This window comes from Rhinolophus sinicus, linkage group LG01 (genome assembly GCF_036562045.2).
Source record: "Rhinolophus sinicus isolate RSC01 linkage group LG01, ASM3656204v1, whole genome shotgun sequence".
NCBI classification, from domain to species: domain Eukaryota; kingdom Metazoa; phylum Chordata; class Mammalia; order Chiroptera; family Rhinolophidae; genus Rhinolophus; species Rhinolophus sinicus.
The window spans coordinates 58,111,873-58,135,855 of record NC_133751.1 but is presented as its reverse complement, the minus strand read 5'-3'; the positions used below and the strand labels follow the sequence as shown (position 1 = coordinate 58,135,855).

The 23,983-nt window shown below is 37.6% G+C and overlaps 3 protein-coding genes across 3 annotated transcripts in view; 1 reads left to right on the top strand and 2 right to left on the bottom strand.

The window, feature by feature from the left end:
* The window catches only part of PCYT1A (phosphate cytidylyltransferase 1A, choline), a 57,895-nt gene extending 41,047 nt beyond the window's left edge, over positions 1-16,848 (bottom strand). Inside the window, exons 1-2 of the mRNA XM_074330152.1 lie at positions 16,808-16,848; positions 2,682-2,745 (exon numbers count right to left, since the gene is read on the bottom strand). The gene's annotated coding sequence lies outside the window, so the exon portion shown is untranslated. The remainder of the gene's footprint in view (positions 1-2,681; positions 2,746-16,807) is intronic.
* DYNLT2B (dynein light chain Tctex-type 2B) lies at positions 83-23,039 on the bottom strand. Its single transcript, XM_019723686.2, has 5 exons — positions 22,740-23,039; positions 20,152-20,285; positions 16,808-16,877; positions 2,682-2,745; positions 83-233 (listed from the first exon to the last, which is right to left on the bottom strand). Exons 1-5 carry the CDS (start codon positions 22,868-22,870, stop codon positions 186-188), a joined length of 447 nt encoding a protein of 148 aa, XP_019579245.2. The 5' UTR covers positions 22,871-23,039; the 3' UTR covers positions 83-185.
* Positions 9,763-10,617, top strand: LOC141571085 (small ribosomal subunit protein eS6). Its single transcript, XM_074330107.1, has one exon. It carries the CDS (start codon positions 9,811-9,813, stop codon positions 10,558-10,560), a length of 750 nt encoding a protein of 249 aa, XP_074186208.1. The 5' UTR covers positions 9,763-9,810; the 3' UTR covers positions 10,561-10,617.
* Positions 23,040-23,983: the final 944 nt, after the last annotated feature.

Genomic DNA, 23,983 nt, shown 5'->3' with positions numbered 1-23,983 from the left:
CTCTACTTTCCAAATGTATTAAGAACATACTATAACAAAATCAAAACGTTAAAATATAAGGCCTAAAACTCAACAGACTTGGTTGCCATGCTGCCAAATTATCTTTATTTTGTCAAGATATTTAACAATATAAAAAAGTTGTTCATATTTCTTCATGATCATATCTTTTCCCAGCTTTCAAAGATTCAATAGTAGAAACAGCCAAATGCTGCTACAACACAGAACAAACTGTCCTAAAAAACAAACAAAACAGAAAACACACATACACAAATCCAGAATGTAAGGATGGGTAAAGTTAGATTTTCGGAATGTAGAAACAAAATGCAAACTAATGAACTTTATGTAATTCATGTTCATAAAAAAGTATTCCCATTTTTCCTGATTTATCAAAGAAATAATATATGAAATGCTTTGAGTTTCTTAGAGTAAATGCATTACCCAACCCAAAGAACTATATTATATAATAGTATCACAGATAATAAAAATAACAGCACTTTGTCATAAATTCTGGATAAGGGGAAATGGTCTCTGGATTTTTGTTCTTAATTTATAAAATTCATTTGTCCGTCTTTTAGCTCAGAATCCCAAAATGTTTTCCAGATCCCAGTTAAACTTGTTAAAACACTTTTTAGGTATTTCTTACAGGAGTTCCACCTGCCTGAGCAACTCCTGACCCACCAACCTCACCTTCAGCTTGGCAGTGATAGGAGAAAATCTGAACTCAAGTACCTGACTATTAACCAAAAGCAACATTTTTTGGTTAGCCCCAGTTCCCTGGCTCCTTGACTGAGATAATTGTGAGCTGTGTTCTATAACAGTGCTATCTGTGGTACGGGACCTGTTTTTGTTTTTGTTTTAATTTCCATTCCTTCACGCACTGATGCTTTTGTAAAATACAATAACAATAATTAGGAAAATGAAATTCAAAAGAAATATACAAATACAGCCTAAACCTTTTATTATTAGATTCAATGGACATAAAATTACTTTGTCAAATTCATAGAAGAGTTTCTAAACCCTTACACTCAATTTATGTACTCATCTCCTGGAGGACCTGTAACAAACCGTTCACAGCACTGGTCTGTGGACCCCACTTTAATTGGCACTGTTCTACAGCGCCACCCAGAGTTCTCCAGCGGGATTGAGCCCGGTTATCCACAGCAATTATCAGCTCAATATACATATGCCTTTCTCTCCCCTCTCTTTATTTCCTCATCCTTTATGGGTCTTCCTGGGATCTCCCAAATAGTAAAGTGCTTAAGTTCTGAAAATGACACCTAAACACTCAACTCAACCAACTGTACTAAAGATACAGTAGACTAACTCAACAACCTAGACCAGGCTCTCAAATATGATTTTTAGGCACCTCCCCCACCAATCCTGTGTTCTAAAACCCAATCCTGAAATTTTTAAGTAATAATTGATAACTAAAGTTGTATATTACATGTTTCTTAATTTGAGTATTGCCTGGCCCCTACTGGTTTATAAACTCTCGAGAGACAAAAACCATTATCATTTTATTCCTAGCACCTCCAGTACAGAGGTTGGCACATAATAGGAGCTCAGAATTATCTGTTGAATGAATGAATTGTATTGTATAAAGACTCAGGGAAATATACATTTTTAACTCCAACAAGCAGGAAAAACCATCACCTTAGCTTGACCCTTACCCCTAAGAGTTTATAAATGAAGATTTATATACTTCCCATTGTTCAACCCTTGATCTCTACGGCAGTTGAGGATAAAATGAAACTTTGGCAGGACCATAGAATTTTAAAGCTAAAAGGTACCTTAATATCATCTACATAAGCAGCTTCTAAAACTGGTAGTAAGCATAATCATGTGATGAAAATTTTTTAAAAATTTAGATTCACTGATCCAACCCCTGGCTTATTTGATTAGAATCTACTTGAATAGGGCCCTGGCATCTGAGTTTTAAATAAGTTCCTCAAATTATTCTTAGGCAGCCACAGCCAGTGTTTGGAAAAATCTAGTACAGTTTCCTAATGGTACTGACACAATCAGAGAAAAGTCTAATGACTTACTAAAGTCAATCAATTAGAAAATTACAGAGTTGGAAATGGAATTTTTCTCCTAATTCACTCAATTCAGTTTCTGTTCTACATTACTATACTTAATTCTGACTCTACTAATTTACAACCTGGGAGCATTTGGATAGAGGAGGGGCTAATTCCTGGAAGCCAGTATAAAATAACAACATAAGATTAAAATATACAAAACATTTATGCCAATAACTTCCCAATGTTTAAAAGAAACCTCTTTTGAAAAATTCCTCTTTGTTTTTCCTTCATTTTGAGAAATAACTCTAAGATAAATTAATTACTGAAAGAAAATCACTTTGTTCATGGAACCCGTCACTCAAATTGCTTTGCTACTTAACAAAGTGCTATGTGTCTATTAGCAATAATTTAACAATATGCTATTCCCACATTCAAACTTGTAATGAGTTACTTCACCTGTATACAAACAAGTTTCCTTGCCTATAAGCAGCACACTAGGTTTCTGCTTTAGTAACACAAAAAAGAACAGGAAAATGATCTCATCAAGAAGGAGTCTAAGATAATTGTCTAAAGTTAATAATCTTAATAAATATTAAGTAATTTTATTTGCAATGCCCCTGTGTCCTTTGAAAGGAGGAAAAGGTTTCCAAATAGACTTACATTCATGAAAACATCATGGGTATAGTTGTCAGTGTCAGCATCCCAGAAACAGCGAGCAGCCATGCTAAAAAGTCAAAGAATGGAGAATTACCAACAAATAGCAAGGATCTGAACTACATATATCTGCCAGCAGCAAAAGTTTTCCTTGACACGTTCTTTTAGATTAGTACTTTCAAACCTTTTCACAGGATGACACACAGAAAATTGTATTTGTACAGCAGAATATACTGGGTAAACTAGAAGAGTCTGGGGTCATAGATTAGGCTGCTTGCAGTTGGGGGTGACCAGCCCAGGGGTCTAGCAGCCCCAGACTTTGACTAGATGCCTAATGGCTAAAAGAGTCACTACCTTGAAGTCTTTGGTACTCTGGACAGGAAGCTCTGTTATATAGATTAAGTCAGCTAAGATATTTGTGTATGACTTTTAGAGGAAATAATACCTAAGAATTAAGACTAAAATGGACTTAATTCCTGTACAATAATATGAGAAGGTAATTCTGGAAAGGATCCAACAGATTATTTACTCCAACCTAGAAAAGATAGGGGCAGACTATGAACTAGAATTTAATCTTCTAACTAATTCTAAATCTAGTATTATCGCTAAGGATGCTATGCTACTTCTAAAATCTCAGTGTGGGGACAGCCGGATGACTCAGTTGGTTAGAGCACGAGCTCTCAACAATAAGGTTGCCAGTTCAAGTCCCACATGGGATGGTGGGCTGCGCCCCCTGCAACTAAAGATTGAAAACAGCGACTGGACTTGGAGCTGAGCTGCACCCTCCACAACTAGATTGAAGGATGGCAACTTGGAGCTGATGGGCCCTAGAGAAACACACTGGTTCCCCAATATTCCCCAATTAAAAAAATAAATAAAAATAAAATAAAATCTCAATGTGGCCATTCTCCTCTCCCAGTTCTTGAATAAGAAAAAATGTTAGTCAAAATAAAAGCCAATTAAAAAATGTGAACAATTTAAATGCCCAGTAAATTTGTAAATGAAATTAGGGTATTTGTTGGCAATGAACTTCTATACAGCCATTAAAGATACTTTTTACAAAAAAACTTCAAGAACATGAAAAGATTTGCACAATGTTAAGTAAAAAAAGTATTTACAGATATTTTACATTTTTTGTTAAATGTATGTAATGAGTCACTGATAACATTTATTGGGTGCTTACTTTGTGTCAGCCTCTGGCCTAAATGCTTTACTTTACATGTATGTGGGGACAGAGTCCCACAGAGCAGTGTCCAGGCTCTCGGCCTCACGTGGAAAGGTGCTGCCTCAGTTATTAGATGGCCATCACTGTGACTAGTTAGCCATTAGCCACTAATATAACTGCTGTGGCTACGCTGGCAGGCGCAGATTGCGGCAAGTGCAGTTAGCAAGCGGATTACACTGCAGATCGTGTTGATCCTACTTCCTATGTCTCACCCGGCCGCCAGCGAGACTGGGATGCAGGAAGACCCCTTGTTGGGGTACTGGTGGATGTTTGCTTTTGTGTCTTGACCAGCCGCCATGGAGAATATAGTGGTATGACTATCCTATCTATGGCTCCATTGGTGTTCCTTTTTGACCTCACCATACTCTGTGTCTACGCGCTGAGAGCAGGAGTGGGACTGGAGACACTGCATGACAATGTATTAACTCTCTTAATCCTATAAGGTAGGTACTATTATTATACCCATTTAATAAACATGAAAACTGAGGATCAGAAAAATTAACAAAACTGTTCAAGGTCATTCAAATATTAAGTGACAAAGCTTCACTTGAACCTAGGCAATTTAGCTTCACGTCTATAATGAAAGATATACACATACCATATTATATTGATTCGTTTTTGAGAGCTTTTTTTTTGCTTTACATAGAAGAGTTCCCCCTAGCCTAATAATATGTCACACATTCTTAAACCAAAAAAGTTCCACCTATTTCCAAGCTGCAACAGTAACAATATGTAATAAAATCAATCTACTTAATTGATCAATCAACAAGTATTTAGCAACTACCATACGTCCAGAAAGAGTAAAATCTGGCTCTATCCTCAAATCTCAATTTAATTAAGAGAAAAAATTAACACACATAAAAAGAATAAGATAATGTATAATTGGTGTTAATTTATAGGTTATTAAAATTAAAAGGGATTATAACATCTATCTAGTCCCAGCCTCCAAGTCCAAGTTGCAAAGTATTTTTTTTTTTAAGATTTTATTGGGGAACAGTGTGTACTTCCAGGATTTTTTTCCAATCAAGTTGTTGTCCTTTCAGTCTTAGTTGTGGAGGACGCAGCTCAGCTCCAGGTCCAGTTGCCTGTTTCTAGTTGCAGGGGGTGCAGCCCCCCATCCCTTGCGGGACTCGAGGAATCAAACTGGCAACCTCGTGGCTGAGAGCCCGTGCTCCAACCAACTGAGCCATCCGGGAGCTCAGCAGCAGCTCAGCTCAAGGTGCCGTGTTCAATCTTAGTTGCAGGGGGCACTGCCCACCATCCCTTGCGGGACTCGAGGAACTGAACTGGCAACCTTGTGGTTGAGGGCCCACTGGCCCATGTGGGAATTGAACTGGCAGCCTTCGGAGTTAGGAGCACGGAGCTCCAACCGCCTGAACCACCGGGCCGGCTCCCAAGTTGCAAAGTATTTTAACTAAATCTGTATAAGTGCTACAGAGATTTAGAGAATTTAGAGAGGAGAAAAAAGCCAAAGAAGACTGAAAGAAGTAGTAGTTAAGATGAGTAGAACCAAGTGAAGACATAAATATAAACATTTATTTAACAAACATTTGTTGAGTATCATATGTGAGCAGAGTACTAGGTGCAAATGATAGAGGACTCTTTATACCATTTCCCAGTAAAAAGAACCAGAGCTACTTGGATAAATGGCCAATTCCAGGCCTAGGGTTGGAAACGTATAAGATAAACCTGAAACATTTGAGTCATATCAAAACCCTGGGCTATATAAAAAAGAATGCTATATTTAAATATATATAGTGATATATATTTATAAAGTTGTGTCAAAAGGACTTAGAAGAAATATGATGGAACAGTTTGTAGCAGGTCAGTGCTCCCACCAAGATCAATTAGAAAAACTCGAAAAAATGAATCAGAGCCAAAATTCCAGAGAGGTGAACTGCAATGAGGTAAACTGGTATTCTGCAGTGGGGCATTTGCCAACTCTGGGCACACGGTTAGCAGCAGAGAATCTGGGTTTTGCTCAGGTGGAGGACTAATTACTGAGGGAAAAATAAACCAGCAGCACTGCTGGCAGTCTTGCTGGGCTAGGGAAATAAAATTGGAGACCTGAAGGACCAAGATCCCTGTAAAAAAGAAGAGAGCAGAACTGAGCCTTAATGTTACATGGTAGGTTTCCCCTCAAGACATGTGCTGAATTCTGAAACTGTGTAAGCAGGAACCTAAAAACCTAAGTGTGGTGAGCAAAATAATGCCCCCCACAAATATGTCTTTGTCCTAAACCCCAGAACCTGTGAATATGTTGTTACATGGAAAAAGGATTTTACAGACATATGATTAAGTTAAGGATGTTGGGGTGGGGAGAGTATCCTGGATTACCCAGGTGGGCTCAATGTAATCACAGCAAGAGGGAGACAGGTAGATCAGAGTCAGAGATATTTGAAGATATATGCTGGTTTTGCAGATGGAGGAAAGGTTTATGAGCTAAGAAATGTAGGCAGCTTCTAGAAGCTGGACAAGGCAAGGTAATGGATTCTCCCCTAGAGCCTCCAGAAGGAATACAGTCCTGCTGAAACCTTGATTGTAGCTCAATGAAACCCATTTTGGATTTATAATCTCCAGAACTATAAAAGTATATGTATGGTATTTTAAACCACTTGGTTTATAATTTGTTACAGCAGCAATAGGAAACAAATACATTAAGGAAAAAGACTGAAATGAAAAGTAGTTTTATGCTGAGGAAACAAGGACTAAAAGTCAGTATTTGCTGGGGGTGGGGTTCCAATGAACACTGCAGGTTTTTGGTTGAAAGATCTGGAGGGCTACATTCAAGAAAAAAAGGGTGAACTGAAGATAGAGCATTATCAAAACTGCAACCCAACTTCAACTCAGCTCAGTACCTGACTAGATTAAAGTAAGCAGCCCAGACTCTACCCGAATAGCAAAGAAAATGGTAAACCCTCTTTGGGAGAAAGTGACATTATCTGGAGGTTTTACAATATTTTAAATACAATGTCCAGGATTCAAACTTGGCATGCCAGGAGACAGAGCCATATGAAGGATTATCAAGAAAAAAAAAAAAAAGAATGGAAATGACTCACACATGATCTAGATAGTAGAGTAAGCAGGAAAAGATTTTAACAATAATTACTATGACCAAAATGTAAAAAATGGAGGAGAGAAGGAGAATAAAGAACATGGATTAAAAATAAAGAACTTCACTAGAATATTGGAATCTATAAAAAAGAATTAAATGGAAATTCTGGGCCTGAAAAATATAACTGAAATTACAAAGTCAGTAGGTGGGTTTAACAGCAGATTAGACACAACAAAAAAGAGGGTTAGCCAACTGAAAGACAGCTCAATAGAAAAACATCCAAACTGAAGCACAGGGAGAAAAAATAAAAATTTAGTCAAGAGCATAAAAGACGTGCAATACAGCAAAAAGATCTACAGATATGTAACTGGAGTCTAAAAAGCAGAGAGCAAATGGAACAAAAGCAAAGATAATGGCCATATTTAGTCCCCAGATCTTAGTTTCTAATGCCATTTTCCAATGAAATGAATTAGGGCTCCTTGGAGAAATGGCCGATTCTAGCTTGGGGCAGGAATGAATAAGATGGACCATCTCATAGTACCAATAAGTAAGGAAGTACTCAAAAAATCTACAATAATAGAGTATGTCAAAGGGACACAGGAGTCAACCAAAAGAGCTCAAATGGCCAACAATGGAACAATTTGAGTAACGAAATAAAGTAGTACTAGATTATAATCCAAAGTATAAAAATTCATGAGTCCTTATGGAAACAAATGACTAAACAAACAAACAAACAAACAAACAAATAAATAAATGATAAGGGACAAATCTGTGCTGAAAAATTCCAAATAATTTATACAGATACTCTGCCCTCAAGGAGGTGGAGCATAACTCCAGGCTCCGTAAGTGTGGGCTTCACATAGTGATTTTTTCCCAGACAACAGTATGAAACGGAGAGAGAGAGTTACTTTACAGTAGAAAACCTAAACCTTAAGCAGGTGATCAAAATTAACATCAATGGTAATATGTCATGTTAATAATATGTACCCTGATATGATATGATGAGAACAGCACTTTACCTCTATAATCTTTCTCCCCAAAACTTCTAAGTCCAGACTAACCACGAGCCGACAAATCCCAATTGAGGGACATTCTACAAAATACCTAACCAGTAGTTCTCAAACTGTCGAGGTCATCAAAACCAAGGAGACTCTGAGTAGCTGTCACAGCTAAGAGGAGCCTAAAGAGACATGTAACGTGATATCCTAGATAAGATCCTAGAACATTAGGACATTAGATAAAAACTAAAGAAATATGAATAAAGTATGAACTTTAGTTAATAATACGCTGTCAATATTGATTCATTAGTTGTGACAAATGTATGATACTAATGTAGGATGTTAATGAGAGAGGAAACTAGATATGGAGTGTATAGGAACTCTGTACTATCTCTGCAACTTTTCTACAAATCTAAAACTATTCTAAAATAGCAAGTTTATTTTTAAAAAAAGATAATGGCTAAATGTCCCATGAAAAGACAGTGTATGAAAAGCAGCCCCCAAATGCTGAAGGGGCAGAGAGACCCAAGAACTAGATAAGTCCAACTTGTTGGTTAATGGATTTAAGGGAACTTATGTACAGGAAATGCTTGTCTTGGGTGGCTGCAAGATGGTGAGCTCTCCGTCTTTCCCCTTCTAGACCACCCTATTTCATCCCCACTCAGAAACAGACCTATGCGCTCCCAAAGGGCTGCATGCATGTTCAGGGAAAACAAAGGAGCCAGATACCAGCAGACTGGCGCCAGAGTGACCTAAGAGATCGATAACATCTAGAGCTCCTTACCCCAGAAGAAGTAATAGAAACTGCACCGCTAGCCTGAAACCTCTGTACACATTCCAGAGTCCACGGAGGAAAAGGGGAGGTGGGGTCAATGGTCCAGGCTCATTCACTCAGAAGCTAAGCTGATGGATTAGCTTCAACATGCAGTCAGTTTTTCAAGATGGGAGTCAACTCTGTCCACACACTAAGAATTTTCCCAAGCTGATACAGAACAGATTCAAGAGCCCACAGATTCAAGGGGCTCTGAGAACACCGAGAAGAATGAATACAAAGAAAATCATACACATCAGAGTAATAAGACAGTGAGAAAAACACTTTAATGTTGTTAGGAAAAAAAAGACACATCCCTCAAAAGGAACACTAACAAGACTTATAGCTGACTTCTCAACAGAAACAATAGAAACCAGAAGACAACGGATCACATCTTTAAAGTGCTGAAAATGGAATGGCACATACACTTTCCTTCTATCTTTTTCCTTTAAGGAATGTAAGTGTAGTACTGAGCCATCTTCAGCAATGCAGATGAGGACACAGCAGAGCAACAAGACATAAGCACCTATGTACTTGACACCAGTGAGGCACCACACCAGGCTTGGACTCCTACCTTGTGTGGTGTGTTTCATGAAAAGAAGAAATAAGCCTTCCGTTTTGTGAAAGAGAGGGAGAGGGGGAGGGGGAGGGGGAGGGGGAGGGGGAGGGGGAGAGGGAGAAAAGAAATAAAGAAAGAAAAGAAAAAGAATGAGAAGTTAACATGAAAAAACTACCGATGGCCAAAGATGGGAAAATTAGAGCATCAATAAAGATAATAACTACAATGGATTTAAAAACATCAAATATATTTAAAACCATGGGTTCACAGATATAAAAACAATCATTGGTAACCTTTGTAGGATGCTATGGAATGCATTATTCTGAAAATTGGTAAATTTATCCTTCCTTTTCTGTACAAGTTATACCTCATTGTAATGAAAGAGTTGGAAAAAACACACACCTCATTCTTAATAGAATTCCAGCTAATAAAGAAAGAACAGGGGCCTCTTTTTCGTGGCGCCGCGGAGGCCGTCGGCTGCTTCAGGATGAAGCTGAACATCTCTTTCCCAGCCACTGGCTGCCAGAAACTCATTGAAGTGGACGATGAACGCAAACTTCGTACGTTTTATGAGAAGCGTATGGCCACAGAAGTTGCTGCTGATGCTCTGGGTGAAGAATGGAAGGGTTATGTGGTTCGAATCAGTGGTGGGAATGACAAACAAGGATTTCCCATGAAGCAGGGTGTCTTGACCCATGGCCGTGTCCGCCTGCTCCTGAGTAAGGGGCATTCCTGTTATAGACCAAGGAGGACAGGAGAAAGAAAGCGCAAATCGGTTCGGGGTTGCATTGTGGATGCCAATCTGAGTGTTCTCAACTTGGTCATTGTAAAAAAAGGGGAGAAAGATATTCCTGGTCTCACTGATACTACTGTGCCTCGTCGCCTGGGGCCCAAAAGAGCTAGCAGAATTCGCAAACTTTTCAATCTCTCTAAAGAAGATGACGTCCGCCAGTATGTTGTGAGAAAGCCCCTAAACAAAGAAGGTAAGAAACCTAGAACCAAAGCACCCAAGATTCAGCGTCTTGTTACTCCACGAGTCCTGCAACACAAACGTCGGCGTATTGCTCTGAAGAAACAGCGTACTAAGAAAAATAAGGAAGAGGCTGCAGAATATGCTAAACTTTTGGCCAAGAGAATGAAGGAGGCCAAAGAAAAACGCCAGGAACAGATTGCCAAGAGACGCAGGCTGTCTTCTCTGAGAGCTTCTACCTCTAAGTCTGAGTCCAGTCAAAAATGAGATTTTCTAAGAGTAACAAATAAATAAGATCAGACATCATAAAAAAAAAAAAAAAAAAAGAAAGAACAATGGTAGAATTATAAGACCACCATTTTATAACTCTGATGAATGATGAATCTAGGATAGGATGCCAAAAACATTAATGGTAAAGCTGATAGGGAACTTTATAATAGATGGATCTATTCGACAATATCTGAACTCCATAATCAATCTTTTTTTAAATTCAAGTTTATTGGGGTGATACATGATCAATCCTAATTTAAAAAAGAGACAACCAGATATTTCGTGCCTCCTAATGAGATGCAATAGGATGTATATTAAACACCTATTTAATATTCTTGCCCAAAACTCAAAACTCTGACTGATTAAGACTAGATCTAACTACTTATTTAAAAGAAATACAGGAAATAGAAGACGTGATAAACAATACAAGGGGAATACAATCAGCAAATGCCACAATATAAGAAACTCTATAGGACATACCACCCAATTTTTTCAACAAATAAATGGCAAGATAGATAGATAGAAAGATAGATAGATAGATAGATAGATAGATAGATAGATAGATAGATGATAGATAAAAGAGGGAGATAAATTATGTATTTTTTAAAAATTAACAGATGTTATCAACCAAATATAATGTGTGGACTTTGTCTGGATCCTGATTTGAACAAACTGTAAATATATATATATGTGTGCTTGTATGTATGTATATGCATATATGTATATACACATACAAACACACACATATGTGAAACAAAACAATTGGGAAAATTTGAATACTAATTGAATATTTTATAATATTAAGAACTGACAATATTTCGATGTGATGATACTTTATTATGTTAAAAAGGTCCTTATATTTTAGAGATATATATTGCTGTATTTACAGATGAAATGGTATAATCACTGGAATTTGCTTCAAAATAATCTGGTGGGAATGTATACGTTCTTCTCTAGTGCACATCAAACACTCTCAATAATAGACCATATGTTTGTACACAAAACTAGCCTCAACAAATATAAGAAGATTGAAATCATACGAAGCATATTTTCCGACCACAATGCTTTGAAATTGGAGATCAACTGCAAAAACAAAACAGGAAAAAACACAAATATGTGGACATTAAATAACATGCTACTAAAGAACAACTGGTCAAAGAAGAAATAAAAGGAGATCAAAAGACACAAAGAAATAAATGAGAATGAAATACAACATAGCAAAACTTTTGGGATGCAGCCAAAGCAGTAATAAGAGGGAAGTTTATATCATTACTGACCTATCAAAGACACAAGAAAAATCTCAAATAAACAACCTAACATTACATCTTAAAGAACTAGAAAAAGAAGAACAAATGAAGCCCAAAGTCAGCAGAAATAAGAAAATAATAAAAATTAGAGCAGAGTTAAATGAAATAGAGAAAAGGCAATATAAACAATTAACACAACAAAGAGCTGGTTCTTTGAAAACATTAATAAAATTGACAAACCCCTGGCTAGACTCACTAAGGAAAAAAGAGAAAAAACACAAATAAAATCAGAAATGAAAGAGGAGAAGTTACAACAAATACCAAAGAAATACAAAGGATCATACAAGAATACTATGAAAGACTATACACCACCAAATTCAATAACCTGGAAGAAATGGAGAAGTTCTTAGACATATATAACCTTCCTAGACTGAATCACTAAGACTGGAAAATCTAAATAGAATGATCAACAGTAAGGAAATTGAAACAATCATCAAAAACCTCCCCAAAAGCAAAAGTCCAGGACCAGATGGCTTCACTAATGAATTCTACCAAACATTCAAAGATGATTTAATACCTGTCCTTCTCAAACTCTTCAAAAACACTAAAGAAGAGGCAACACTTCCTAACTCATTTTATGAGGCCAACATTATCCTGGTACCAAAACTTGGTAAGGATAACACATAAAAGAAAACTACAGACCAATATCTCTGATGAATACAGATGCAAAAATCCTAAACAAAATACTAGCAAATTGAATACATCAAAAAGATCGTACATCATGATCAAGTGGGGTTCATTCCAGGGGTGCAAGGATGGTTCAACATACACAAATCAATCAATGTGATACATCACATAAACAAAATAAAGGATGAAAATCATATGATCATATCAATAGATGCAGAAAAAGCATTTGACAAGATACAACATCCATTTATAATTAAAACACTTAATAAAAGGTACAGAAGGAAAGTACCTCAACATACTAAAGGCCATATACCACAAACCCAAAGCTATTATCATATATAATGGTGAGAAAGTGAGTTTTTCCTCTAAGATCAGGAACAAGACAGGGATGCCCCCCATCACCACTGTTATTCAATACAGTATTGGAAGTCCTAGCCAGAGCAATCAGGCAAGAGAAAGAAATAAAAGGCATCCAGATTAGGAATGAAGAGGTCAAATTGTCACTTTTTGCAGACAATATGATTCTTTATATAGAAAACCCTAAAGACTCCACCAAACAACTATTAGAAACAATAAACAAATATAATAAAGTTTTAGGATACAAAATCAATGTACAAAAATCCATTGTGGTTCCTATATACTAAGAATGAAATTTCAGAAAAAGAAATGGAAAAAAAAAACAATTCCTTCTGCAATTGCAACAAAAAGAGTAAAATACCTAGAAATAAACTTAACATAGAATGTGAAAGACCTATACACTGAAAAGTACAAAACATTATTTAAAAAATTGAAGGCACAAAGAAAAGGAAAGATATTCTGTGTTCATGATTGAAAGAATCAACATAGTTAAATAGCCATATTACCCAAAGCAATATACAGATTTAATGCAATCCCCATCAAAATCCCAATGACATTTTTTAAAGAAATTGAATGAAAAATCATCAGGTTGTATGGACTCACAAAAGACCCGAATAGCCAAAGCAATCCTGAAAAAAAATAACAAGTACAGAGGTATCACACTCCCTGACTTCAAATTATACTACAAAGTGACAATAATCAAAACAGCATGTTATTGGCAGAAAAACAGATACACAGACCAATGGAACAGAACTGAGAACCCAGAAATAAACCCAGATGTATACGGGCAAATAATTTTCAACAAAGGAGCCAAAAACATATAATGCAGAAAAGAAAGACTCTTCTATAAATGGTGCTGGAAAAACGGGAAAGCCACATGCAAAAAAATGAAACGAGACTGCTGTCTGTCACCATACACCAAAATCAACTCAAAATGGATCAAAGACCTAAACATAGACCTGAAGCAATAAATTGCATAGAAGAAAGCATAGGTACTAAACTTATGGACCTTGGGTTCAGAGAAGATTTTATGAATTTGACCTCAAAGGCAAGGGAAGTGAAAGCAAAAATAAATGAATTGAACTATATCAAACTAAAAAGCTTCTACACAGCAAAAGAAACCTCAACAAAACAAAGAAGCAACCCACCGACTGGGGGAAGATATTTGCAAACAATGCCTCCGATAAAGGGCTAATATCCAAAATATATAAAGAACTCATACAACTCAACAACAACAAAAACAATCCAATTGAAAAAGGGCAGAGGACCTGAAAAGACACTTCTCCCAAGAAGACATACAAACAGCCAACAGATATATGAAAAGATGCTCAACTTCACTAGCTCTTAGGGAAATGCAAATCAAAACCACAATAAGACACCACTTCACACCTGTTATTAATAGAATAACTATTATCAACAAGACAAGTAATAATAACAACTGTTGGAGAGGCTGTGGAGAAAAAGGAACCCATACACTGCTGGTGGGAATGTAAATTGGTACAGCCACTATGGAAAACAGTATAGAGGTTCCTCAAAAAATTAAGACTAGAATTACCATATGACCCAGCAATCCTTTTAATGGGTATCTACCCCAAAAGTATAAAAACATTTATCTGTAAAGGTATATGTACCCCTATGTTCATTGCAGCATTATTCACAGTGGCCAAGACATGGAAACAAACTGGTGATGATTGGATAAAGAAGGTGTGGTACATATATACAATGGAATATTACTCAGCCATAAAAAAGATGAAATACTATCATTTGCGACAACATAGACGGATCTTGATATTATCATGCTGAGTGAAACAAGTCAGACAGAAAATGTTGAAAACGATATGATTTCATATGTGGGATATAAAACTGAAAGCAACAAACAAGACAAACAAAAACTCATAGATACAGACAACAATATAATGGTTACCAGAGACTAAGGGGGAGGGAGTGGTAGACGAGGGTAAAGAGAGTCAAATATATGGTGATGTAAGATTTGACTTTGGATGGTGAACACACAATGCAATGTATAGATGCTGCATTACAGAACTGTACACTTGAAACCTATATATTATTATTAACCAATGTCACCCCAATAAATAAATAAAAAAAACATAATAATCTGGTGGGGGCAGGGAGAGTAGGTGGATGTATAAATGAAACAATACATGTGTCGATAACCTTTGAATCTGGGTAATACCATGTTTCCCCGGAAATAAGATCCAACCAAACAATCAGCTCTAATGTGTCTTTTGGAGCAAAAATTAATATAAGACCTCGTATTATATTATATTATGTTATATTATATTATACCCAGTATTATATTGTATTGTATTGTATTATATTATATTATACTATACTATACTCGGTCTTACAGTAAAATAAGACCGGGTCTTATATTAATTTTTGCTCCAAAAGATGCATTAGAGCTGATTGTCCAGCTAGGTCTTATTTTCAGGGAAACACAGTAGTTCCATGGGAATTCTTTAGTGTCTATACTTTTGCATATGTTTAAAACTTTAGACAATAAAAATTTTAAAACGGGGAGAGGGAGGCCTTGGATGCCATGTTTTAGAGTTTGGCTTAATCACATTTAACCAGGTCAGTTTAAGGAGTTTATACTTGACAGGGTTTGCAATAAACTCAAGAGTTTATGGAAAGAAAGTGAGGTGTACTCCTGGAAGACAGTCTGATATGCAAAATGAACTGTAGAGCAGACAGATCAGAGAGAGTCAAGAAGTGCTAATAAGGGGCTGCTAAGTAACCCTGACATCCAGATTACAATGCATGCAATGGGAGAGAGTAATGGCTAAATAAGATAAAAGAAGACTCCAAGATTTTAAGCTTAAGTCAGTAAAACCTTGGTAATACTGTGAGAGACAGAGAAATTAAAATGACAGCCTGATGTAAGGAGAGGAAGAAATTCAGAATTCTGAACATGTTGAATATGAGGTGACAGAATAGTAAAGTATTTCTTAGTCTCTCTGTGGTGAGGAAATCTCCTGAAGCCTTTCAGCCAAATGGTAGAGGACACCATGGTGAAGAATACTATGCTGGGAGTCAGAAGGCTGGATTCTATTAGTGACCCTGACACAAGCCATATCTATAATTTCGAGCAAATCATGCTGAACCTCATAAGTGTCATTATAAATAAGGGGACTACACACTAGAAAATACGTGTAGTCCCTTTCAAATCTAACATTCTATAATGAAAATTCTCAGTGATATTATCTACAAGGCATTTTTAAAACTCACTCAACAAGTATTTTAGTACTTTCTTACAAAATACTGTACTAGGCACTGGTTACAAACGGAAACAGGAGATTAACACTTGAGCATAGGAAAAGACAAGAAGTACAGATTTTGAACTCACCAATACAAGAATGACAGTTTGAGGTCATGAGAATGAATGAGCTCATTGAAAAAGCACAGAGAAGAGCAGAAGAAAGCCTTGAAGAAAGCTCACAGCTGGGAATGTAGGCGACAAAGAGAAACCAGTGAAGTAGAGAATAATCAGTTGGACAAACAAGAGAGAAACAAGTTAGATAAGTCACATGAGGGCCAATAAAGCCAGAGTGAATTTTAAGAAATAGAAGCCCAGGCCAATGACAAGAGCTATGAAGAAGCTATTAGGTTACTAATAAGGAGGTCTCAGATAATTTTAAAGAAATTAGTTTAGGAGAATGGTAGGACCAAAAACTGGGCAACAAGGAATATGGGAGGACCGATATATACATAATCTCTTGTTTCCTTTGGGAACATATATTAGCCTACAGATACTGTGAAGAGTGAATTACCCCATGGAGCTCACCAAGACAGTCAACCTCACTGTTCAGTACCAGGATCTCTTGGGTTCACAGAGTCCTTTCCTCTGAGTTTTGTAAAGACACAATCTTACTGAATCATCAAGAAGATGAATACCTAATAAGAAACATATAAGAAGAAAAACAACTACTCACAATACTCCTTCACCTCTTTGTTCTCCAATCATTACTTGCACCACCATTTTATATCGGTCAAATCCCATTTCTAGAAAGAAAAAAAAATGAGATAGTTATCAATAAGCAAATATATGGTAAAACTACTTAATGAAGGCAAGTTTGCTTAGAAATGGCCATAAACGTTCAGTCTACAAGCACTTACTGAGTATGATTATAATAAGCTTTGGAGTCAGACTTGAGGACAAATCCTAACTGTAAACTTAGTGTGTGACCTTAGACAATCAAAATCCTGAAATTTCTCACTAACAACAAATCTGGAGAGAAGAAAACTGAGTATCTTTATGTTCCCCCTTTTATGACCAGGGAATCGTGGAAACAGTAACAACAAAAATGTGAAATGGGCAAAGGTAAAACAGAGCCAACTTTCCTTGATGAAAGTAAACACTTCACGGTTATACAGTAAATTAGGCAAACAATCCAAACACTACAGGTACCCACTCATGCGGGACATGAACCCTAATTCAGGATACATAACAAAATCTCAGAAGATGACAGTTCAAGTTATTTTTTAAAATCACAGCATACAGCTTAGTTGAGCTTCCTCATTTCTCTACCCATGTCACTTCCTCCTTTTCTCATACCCGTGCTTTAGAATTGTGGCTAGAATATTAAACATTCAGCCCTTAAATCATAGTTCTGAGAGAAAAATAAAAAGCCTCAGGCAAAGTGGAAGGAGAGTAAAAAAAAATCACTCACACCATATAAAAGCAAAATTAAAAAAAAAAAAAAAGCTGAATGGCAATATGCACAAGTGCAACAGCAGAAACAAAAGACTACCAAGAAAGAAACGTACTGTTTAAAAGAAAAAGAACTCAACCTAGGAGATAATATAAATCAAGGAACAAACAGCAATTCCTCACAACTGATTCACAATGTAGAACAACGTAAGTTCATAAGTTCAATAAGATAAGAACTCAGTCAGATTATAAAACAATGAAAGATGAAAAGGGAGATGAAAGCCCTAGAAAACAAACTGAATACCCACACAACAGCAGTACAGAACTAATAAATTTAAAATGGCAAGAGACAAACCAGACACAAATGAAAACTGAATTACTGGCTTAAGATAATCACAAGCAGACATCAAAGAAAAAGGGAGAAATTACCGCAGAGGAAAGCCAATAGATATGGAAGACACAGATGATTCAACATATCAATATTTGATGTCCTGAAGAAGAAATGTATTCAGAGGTACAGGAAATTTCCCTGATGTGGAAAAATAAAATTTACAGGTTTTTGAATGCTCACTACCAAGCTATACCCTAGAAAAGCTACTATCAAGATAAAGGATAGGATTCCCTATGCAGAGAACTTCAGACTGACCTCAGATTTCTCCACAGTAAAATTCTATGCTAGAAGACAATGAAGCAAACTCTATTAAGATTTTCAAAAAAATAATTACCTCAAAATATTATATTCATCCAAAATATATTCTGGTTTAAAGGCATTCTCAAACATGAAAGAATCCATGGAATATAGCATTTCTGAGCCCTTCCTGAAAAAACTTATAACAAAATCTTGTCAGGTAAGAACCAAACCAAAACACAGAACTCAGCAATGGTAAAAGGATTAAATAATGAGCAATCATTCCATTTAAATATAGAATGAATGCCATACCTACTATGGGAAATAGGTCTATAATATTCCATTGTTATTAAAGTATTTATCTACCTGTATCATACATAGAAAAGAGCTCTGGTATGATATTCACCTAATATTAATGATTATTTATGGGTAGCATTTGGGGTGATTTTTCTGATTTTATTTTTCTAAATTGTTTAAAGTTTTTTACACGAGCATGCATATTTTTACAATAATTTTAACAGTGAACTTTCATTAGAAAGCCTCAAAATAAAAATGCTAATATACTAACAGTTCATTTGGGTGATGAAAATACATAGAACAGCTATTTTCTTCTTTATACTTTTTTATTTTTTCATTTCTAAAAATTAAAACATTAAGAAAAGAAGAAAACACACCAGAATATTAAATAGTAACTACTTTGAGGTAATTAAATTTTATATAATTTAAAAAAAACTTTATGTGTACATTAGTTCCCTCATCTGTGGTTTTGCTTTCCCCAGTTTCAATTTCCTGTGGTCAAATGGCAAATTCTAGAAATAAACAATTCATAACTTTAAAGTTGTGGATCATTCTGAGTAGCATACTGAAATCTCACAAGGACCCACTCAGTCCCACCCACGCTGTGAATCATTCCTTTGTCCAGTGTATCCACCCATTAGTCACTTAGTAGCTGTCTCAGTTATCAAAGCGACTGTCACCGTATTCAAGTGCTTGTGTTCAAGCAACTCTTATTTTACTTAATGTGGCCACAAAGCACCAAGTAGTGATGCTAGCAATTCAGATATGCCAAAGAATAACCATAATGTGTTTCTTTGACATGAAAAAGTTAAGCACAGTAAGACAGCACAGTATGTCTTACAGCACAGTAAGACATTTTGAGAGACCACATTCACATAACTTTTATTACAATACATTGTAATAACTGTCCTATTTTATTATTAGTTATTGTTGTTCCTCTTATTGTGCCTAATTTATAAATTATACTTTATCATAAGTATGTATGCATAGGAAAAAACATAGTGTATATAGGGTTCAGTACTATCTATGGTTTCGGGAATCCACAGGGGATCTTAGAATGTATCCCCACAGATAAGGGGAAACTACTGTATTGTCCAGGTTTATTACAATGAAAATGTATTGCTATTACAAAGATATTTCTTCCCTCAAAAAAATAGTATTTTAAAAAGGGGTAGATAGAAAGAGAGGAGTTTTCAGATGGTATAACATTATTAATAAAAGAGAGACAGAGAAACATAAAGAACAGGGAGGAAAAGTGCAAGATCTGCTCTGCACTTGTAGAGTTTGGCAGGAGTGGAGGGTTGAATAGGATAAGTAGTAAGGATTCAGCTGGAGAGATGGACTGAGGTCAGATTGAACGGGTACTGAATAGTAAGCTGAGGACTTGGTATCTTGGTGGGAAAAACAACCAAGAATTATGGGGTAAGGAGCCCCTGTACTTCCTGGTCATTCTACATACTCTGATTTCCTGGATAGTTCCATATAATGTTTTATTTCACATCTTTACTCTTTCCCACCATCTGCAAAAACTTACATGAATAAAAGTTACCAAATAATTAAGAAAACTAGACATTAAAGAGAAATTTGTCTTTAATAGACTTCATGGCTTATATTCTTTGTTTAAAGATGGGGAAGGCGACAAATGGGTGAAACCGAATGTTTGAAGGGAACGAATCATTTCCAATGATCACTACTATTACCTTTTAATTTATCTTTAATATTTTCTGATAAATGTTTTGTGAGCTGAGGCATTTCTTCTGGAGAGTATTCAGCGTTTGCCAGTTCTTCCTTGAGCACAGCATGGATACAGTCTTTAACCACAGAGGGTCTGAACCTGAATGAAAGAGTTCAAAACATCTAACTGGTAATTCCAAAACCCAAACTTACCTTCACAGTTCAACTTCCCCCAGCTCCTTTGTCATTAGCACTATTTAATCCTTCTTTTTCGTATTGTTTATTATAAAACAAAAACAAATTAAGGAAACAAGTCATATTCCAAATTTTTATCTCCAGCTTGGAACTCTCCCCTGCATTTTAGACCACATATTCCAACACATATTCCATCTGGATGTATAGTAGGCAACTCAAATTGAATACATCCAACACTGAGCTTCTGATCATCTGCTTTCCCCAAAACTGTCCTCCTGCAGTGGGCCCCCCATCTCAGTCAATGGTAACTCCATTCTTCCAGTTGCTCTAGCCAAAAACTTTGGTATCAGTCTTGCTGCCATTCTCACTCACCGCCCACAGCCCATTCATGAGCAAATCTTATCAGTTCTACCATCAAAATAGTCTAGAATTCAATCACTCTCACCAACCCACTGCCAACACCTTGCTACAAGCTACCATTACTTCTTGCCTAGATTACAACGGCCTCCTAACAAATAAGTCTCTCTGTGTCTGCCTTTGTCCTCAAATCCTGTTCTCACCATAGCAACTAGACTGGGCCTGTTAAACTGTATGTCTGATTATAACACTCCTTTATGCAAAATAACCCACATATTTCCCAGCTCAGTCCGAGTAAAATCAACATCCTAACTGCGACTTGCAAGGTCCCAGAAGGTCTATCCTAAAACTCTCTGACTTAGTTTCCTACTACTTTCCCCCTACTTCTCTCCACTCACTCCCCACAGGCCTTCCCTATGTTCTTTAACAACACCAGCCATGCAAATCTCAGCGCTTCTGCACTTGTTAACCTCTGCCTGAAGTTCAATTCCTCCCTTTATGCACAGCTAGCTGCCTCACTTCTTTCAAGTCTTTATTCAAAAGTCACTTTCCTAACCACCTTTTCTAAAACTTCAAACCACCCTCCTACCACATCATTTTATATCTCCCTACCTGGTACTTACTATTATCTGACATACTACATAGTTTACGTATTTATCGTTTGTTGTCCTTTTACCCAGCTAGACCATTAGCTTCAGGAGGGCAGGGATTTTTATCTTTGTTCACTGTTATATCCCCATTTCCTAGAATAGCACCCAGCACATAGTAGACAATATTTTTTGAAGAAATGAATTACTGAATATGAAGACAGGGAAAAAAAAGTCTAATTTTTCACCACCCTAACAATACCATTAGCATTTTAGTTGTATTTACCACATATTACTACACAAGTTCCTTTTCTGGGCTATATAGTCTATCAGATGATTTGTCTATCATGTGCAGTTACCAAAATATTTAACTTTTGAGTTGATAATATGGTTTAATATTTGGTAATACTAGTGACCCTTTACTGCATTTTAACAGTATTTTCTTTGGTCTCTTGCCTGCTTACTCTCACAGATGAACTTTAGAATCATTGACAAATTTCCAGGATTTGATCTGTTCAAAATGTGGTCTACCTATGTACATATGTACTATATCTTCAAACAAGTCACAAATAATTTCACAGGATTATTCCTACATAATATATATGTGTTGTGAATCGTGTTCTGCACTATTTACAGTAGAAATACAGGTGAATGGCATTCTATGCATTTCGACTCCTTTACCAAGATAACTGAACATATCTTCTTTTATGTCCATCCTATCCACCAGAAACCTGCTGCATGAAAATTTGTATCACTTTACAACCAAAGTTTCTGGCTTCCAGTATTTGCCGAGCATTTGATTCAGCAATCTGGTTTCAAACAGCAGAGGAGGAGCTTGGGAAATCTTTTATTTAAAATTTTGTTTACCTTGTGAAAATGAAGTTAGTGATGTATCCTACTGTCCTCTGCACTGTGTGCCTTAATTTTGGGAAGGTATCAGGGTGGCAGGCCAAGGGCCTTTATACACTACCTTGTTAAAGCTTTGTATACCTACAGATCCCCTGCCCTGCAGAGAAGTAAGCATATTCTGGCACATGTATGCACACAGTAACCCTCGAAACACGACCGAATGGCATTCAACGCAATGCGCTTGCTTTCTGTTCCTCTGTCCATTCTATCCATCTCCTTTTTCCTCGGTGCCCACGTCCGCAGCCTCCAAGAGCCAACCACCCCCATTGCGTTAGCCTTAGGCGCTCCAGGCGCTTTAATACCAGGACGGGTCCTCTGCTGCCCCCTGCAGCTGAAAGCCCAGGAACAGCACCCCTCTCTCCCGACTCGCTCCTCCCTCTCCAGCCCCGCCCCGCCCGCCCGCCCGGCCCCGCCCCGCCCCAGCCCCGCCCCACTCTGTCAGCGCCCCGCCCCACTCCGTCAGTCCCCCGCACTACCCTTCCCGACCCCCAAGTTGCCAGGCGAGCTCTGCCTGCCTGACCCACAGACCCGCAGGTCGTCCCTGCCACAACCCGTCTGCTACCCGCCTTTGCTGGAAAATGGGCCGCAGAATATAGGTGTTGTCGGACTCCCCTGAGGTCTTCTCAGTCTCAGGCACCCCGTCGGCCATTGAGTAGGGCGCGCCCATAGAAATGGACGGACGCGTCGACGAAGCCATCGCCGGGACTTCTTGGGCTAGTGTATCTCGTGATGAAGGCCTGGCGGATTGCGGCAAGGAACTGGGAAACCGTAGTCAGGGCAACAGGGCCGCCCTTGGCCCTGACGTGACGCGGCCGCGCGCTCTCCGCGGAGCGGCCCGCCCTTCTCTGCGGGCGCTCGCCGCCGTCTCCCGCGCGTGCGCACTGCTACTGGGCGGGAATTAGGCGAGCGAGAGTGACGGTCGCTTCGGCCAAATTTGATGTATGTCTGCCCGGTTTACAGAACAGCTTAATACGCTAGCTCTTAGCAACCGCCCTACAATCTTAAGAAATTCACACGGAACCTGAGGCCCATTGAGGTCCAAGGATACACAGTTAGTGAGCAGCAGGCCGGAAATTCTAAATGGTCTTCAAACTGACCTGAGGGCCAAATCCAGCCTTTACCCTGTTTTGTAGGATTTGTGAACATGTTTTACATTTTTAAATGATTGAAAAATACCAAAAGAAGAATATTTCACGACAGGTGAAAATTACTGGAAATTAAAACTTCAGTATCCAGAAATAGTTTTATTGTATCATAACCATGCTCACTTATATGTTGTCTATGGCGGCTTTTGTCCTGTTGGCAGAATTGATCAGTTGCAACAGGCCTTATGGCCCTCAAAGTCTAAAATATTATCTGACCCTTTACAGAAAAGGTTGCAGTGCCCTGCTCTAATCCATAACTGCCAGCCTGCAGTTCCCCCAGCCTCACCCACACCCTGCTCCTGTGCAAAAGCCAGAAGGAGCAGACTTAGGGTGCATTCCCTGCTGATGAGCACCAGTTTCTGTTCCTATTTACAAAGCTGTAGTATCCTGACCTCTGCCTGCTTCAAAAACAGAAAAGAAATTCCTTCAATATCCATCCAGGCTTCCTTTGGTAACCTTTAACCTATTGGTTGGATCAACACATTCCAAAACTTGCCACTATAAGACGCCAAGGGGGTAGTTTCTGTAAAAGTATACCTTTGCAAGTTCCACTAGAAACCAACTAATTTTACTGTTCCAGGTTTTGTTGTACAAAGTGTTTTCTTGCTAGTATTGCCTACATTGGTCTCCCGGACTCCAATGAACTCACTTCACCTTCACTTTTC

Excerpts from the sequence above, each read along its gene's own strand:
- LOC141571085 (XM_074330107.1), top strand. The coding sequence starts at position 9,811 with ATGAAGCTGAACATCTCTTTCCCAGCCACTGGCTGCCAGAAACTCATT.
- DYNLT2B (XM_019723686.2), bottom strand. The coding sequence starts at position 22,870 with ATGGCTTCGTCGACGCGTCCGTCCATTTCTATGGGCGCGCCCTACTCA. Across the intron at positions 16,878-20,151 it reads TATTAAAGATAAATTAAAAG|AAATGGGATTTGACCGATAT; the intron begins GTAATAGTAGTG and ends TTTTCTTTCTAG. Across the intron at positions 2,746-16,807 it reads CAAAGAGGTGAAGGAGTATT|CATGGCTGCTCGCTGTTTCT; the intron begins GTGAGTAGTTGT and ends TTGACTTTTTAG.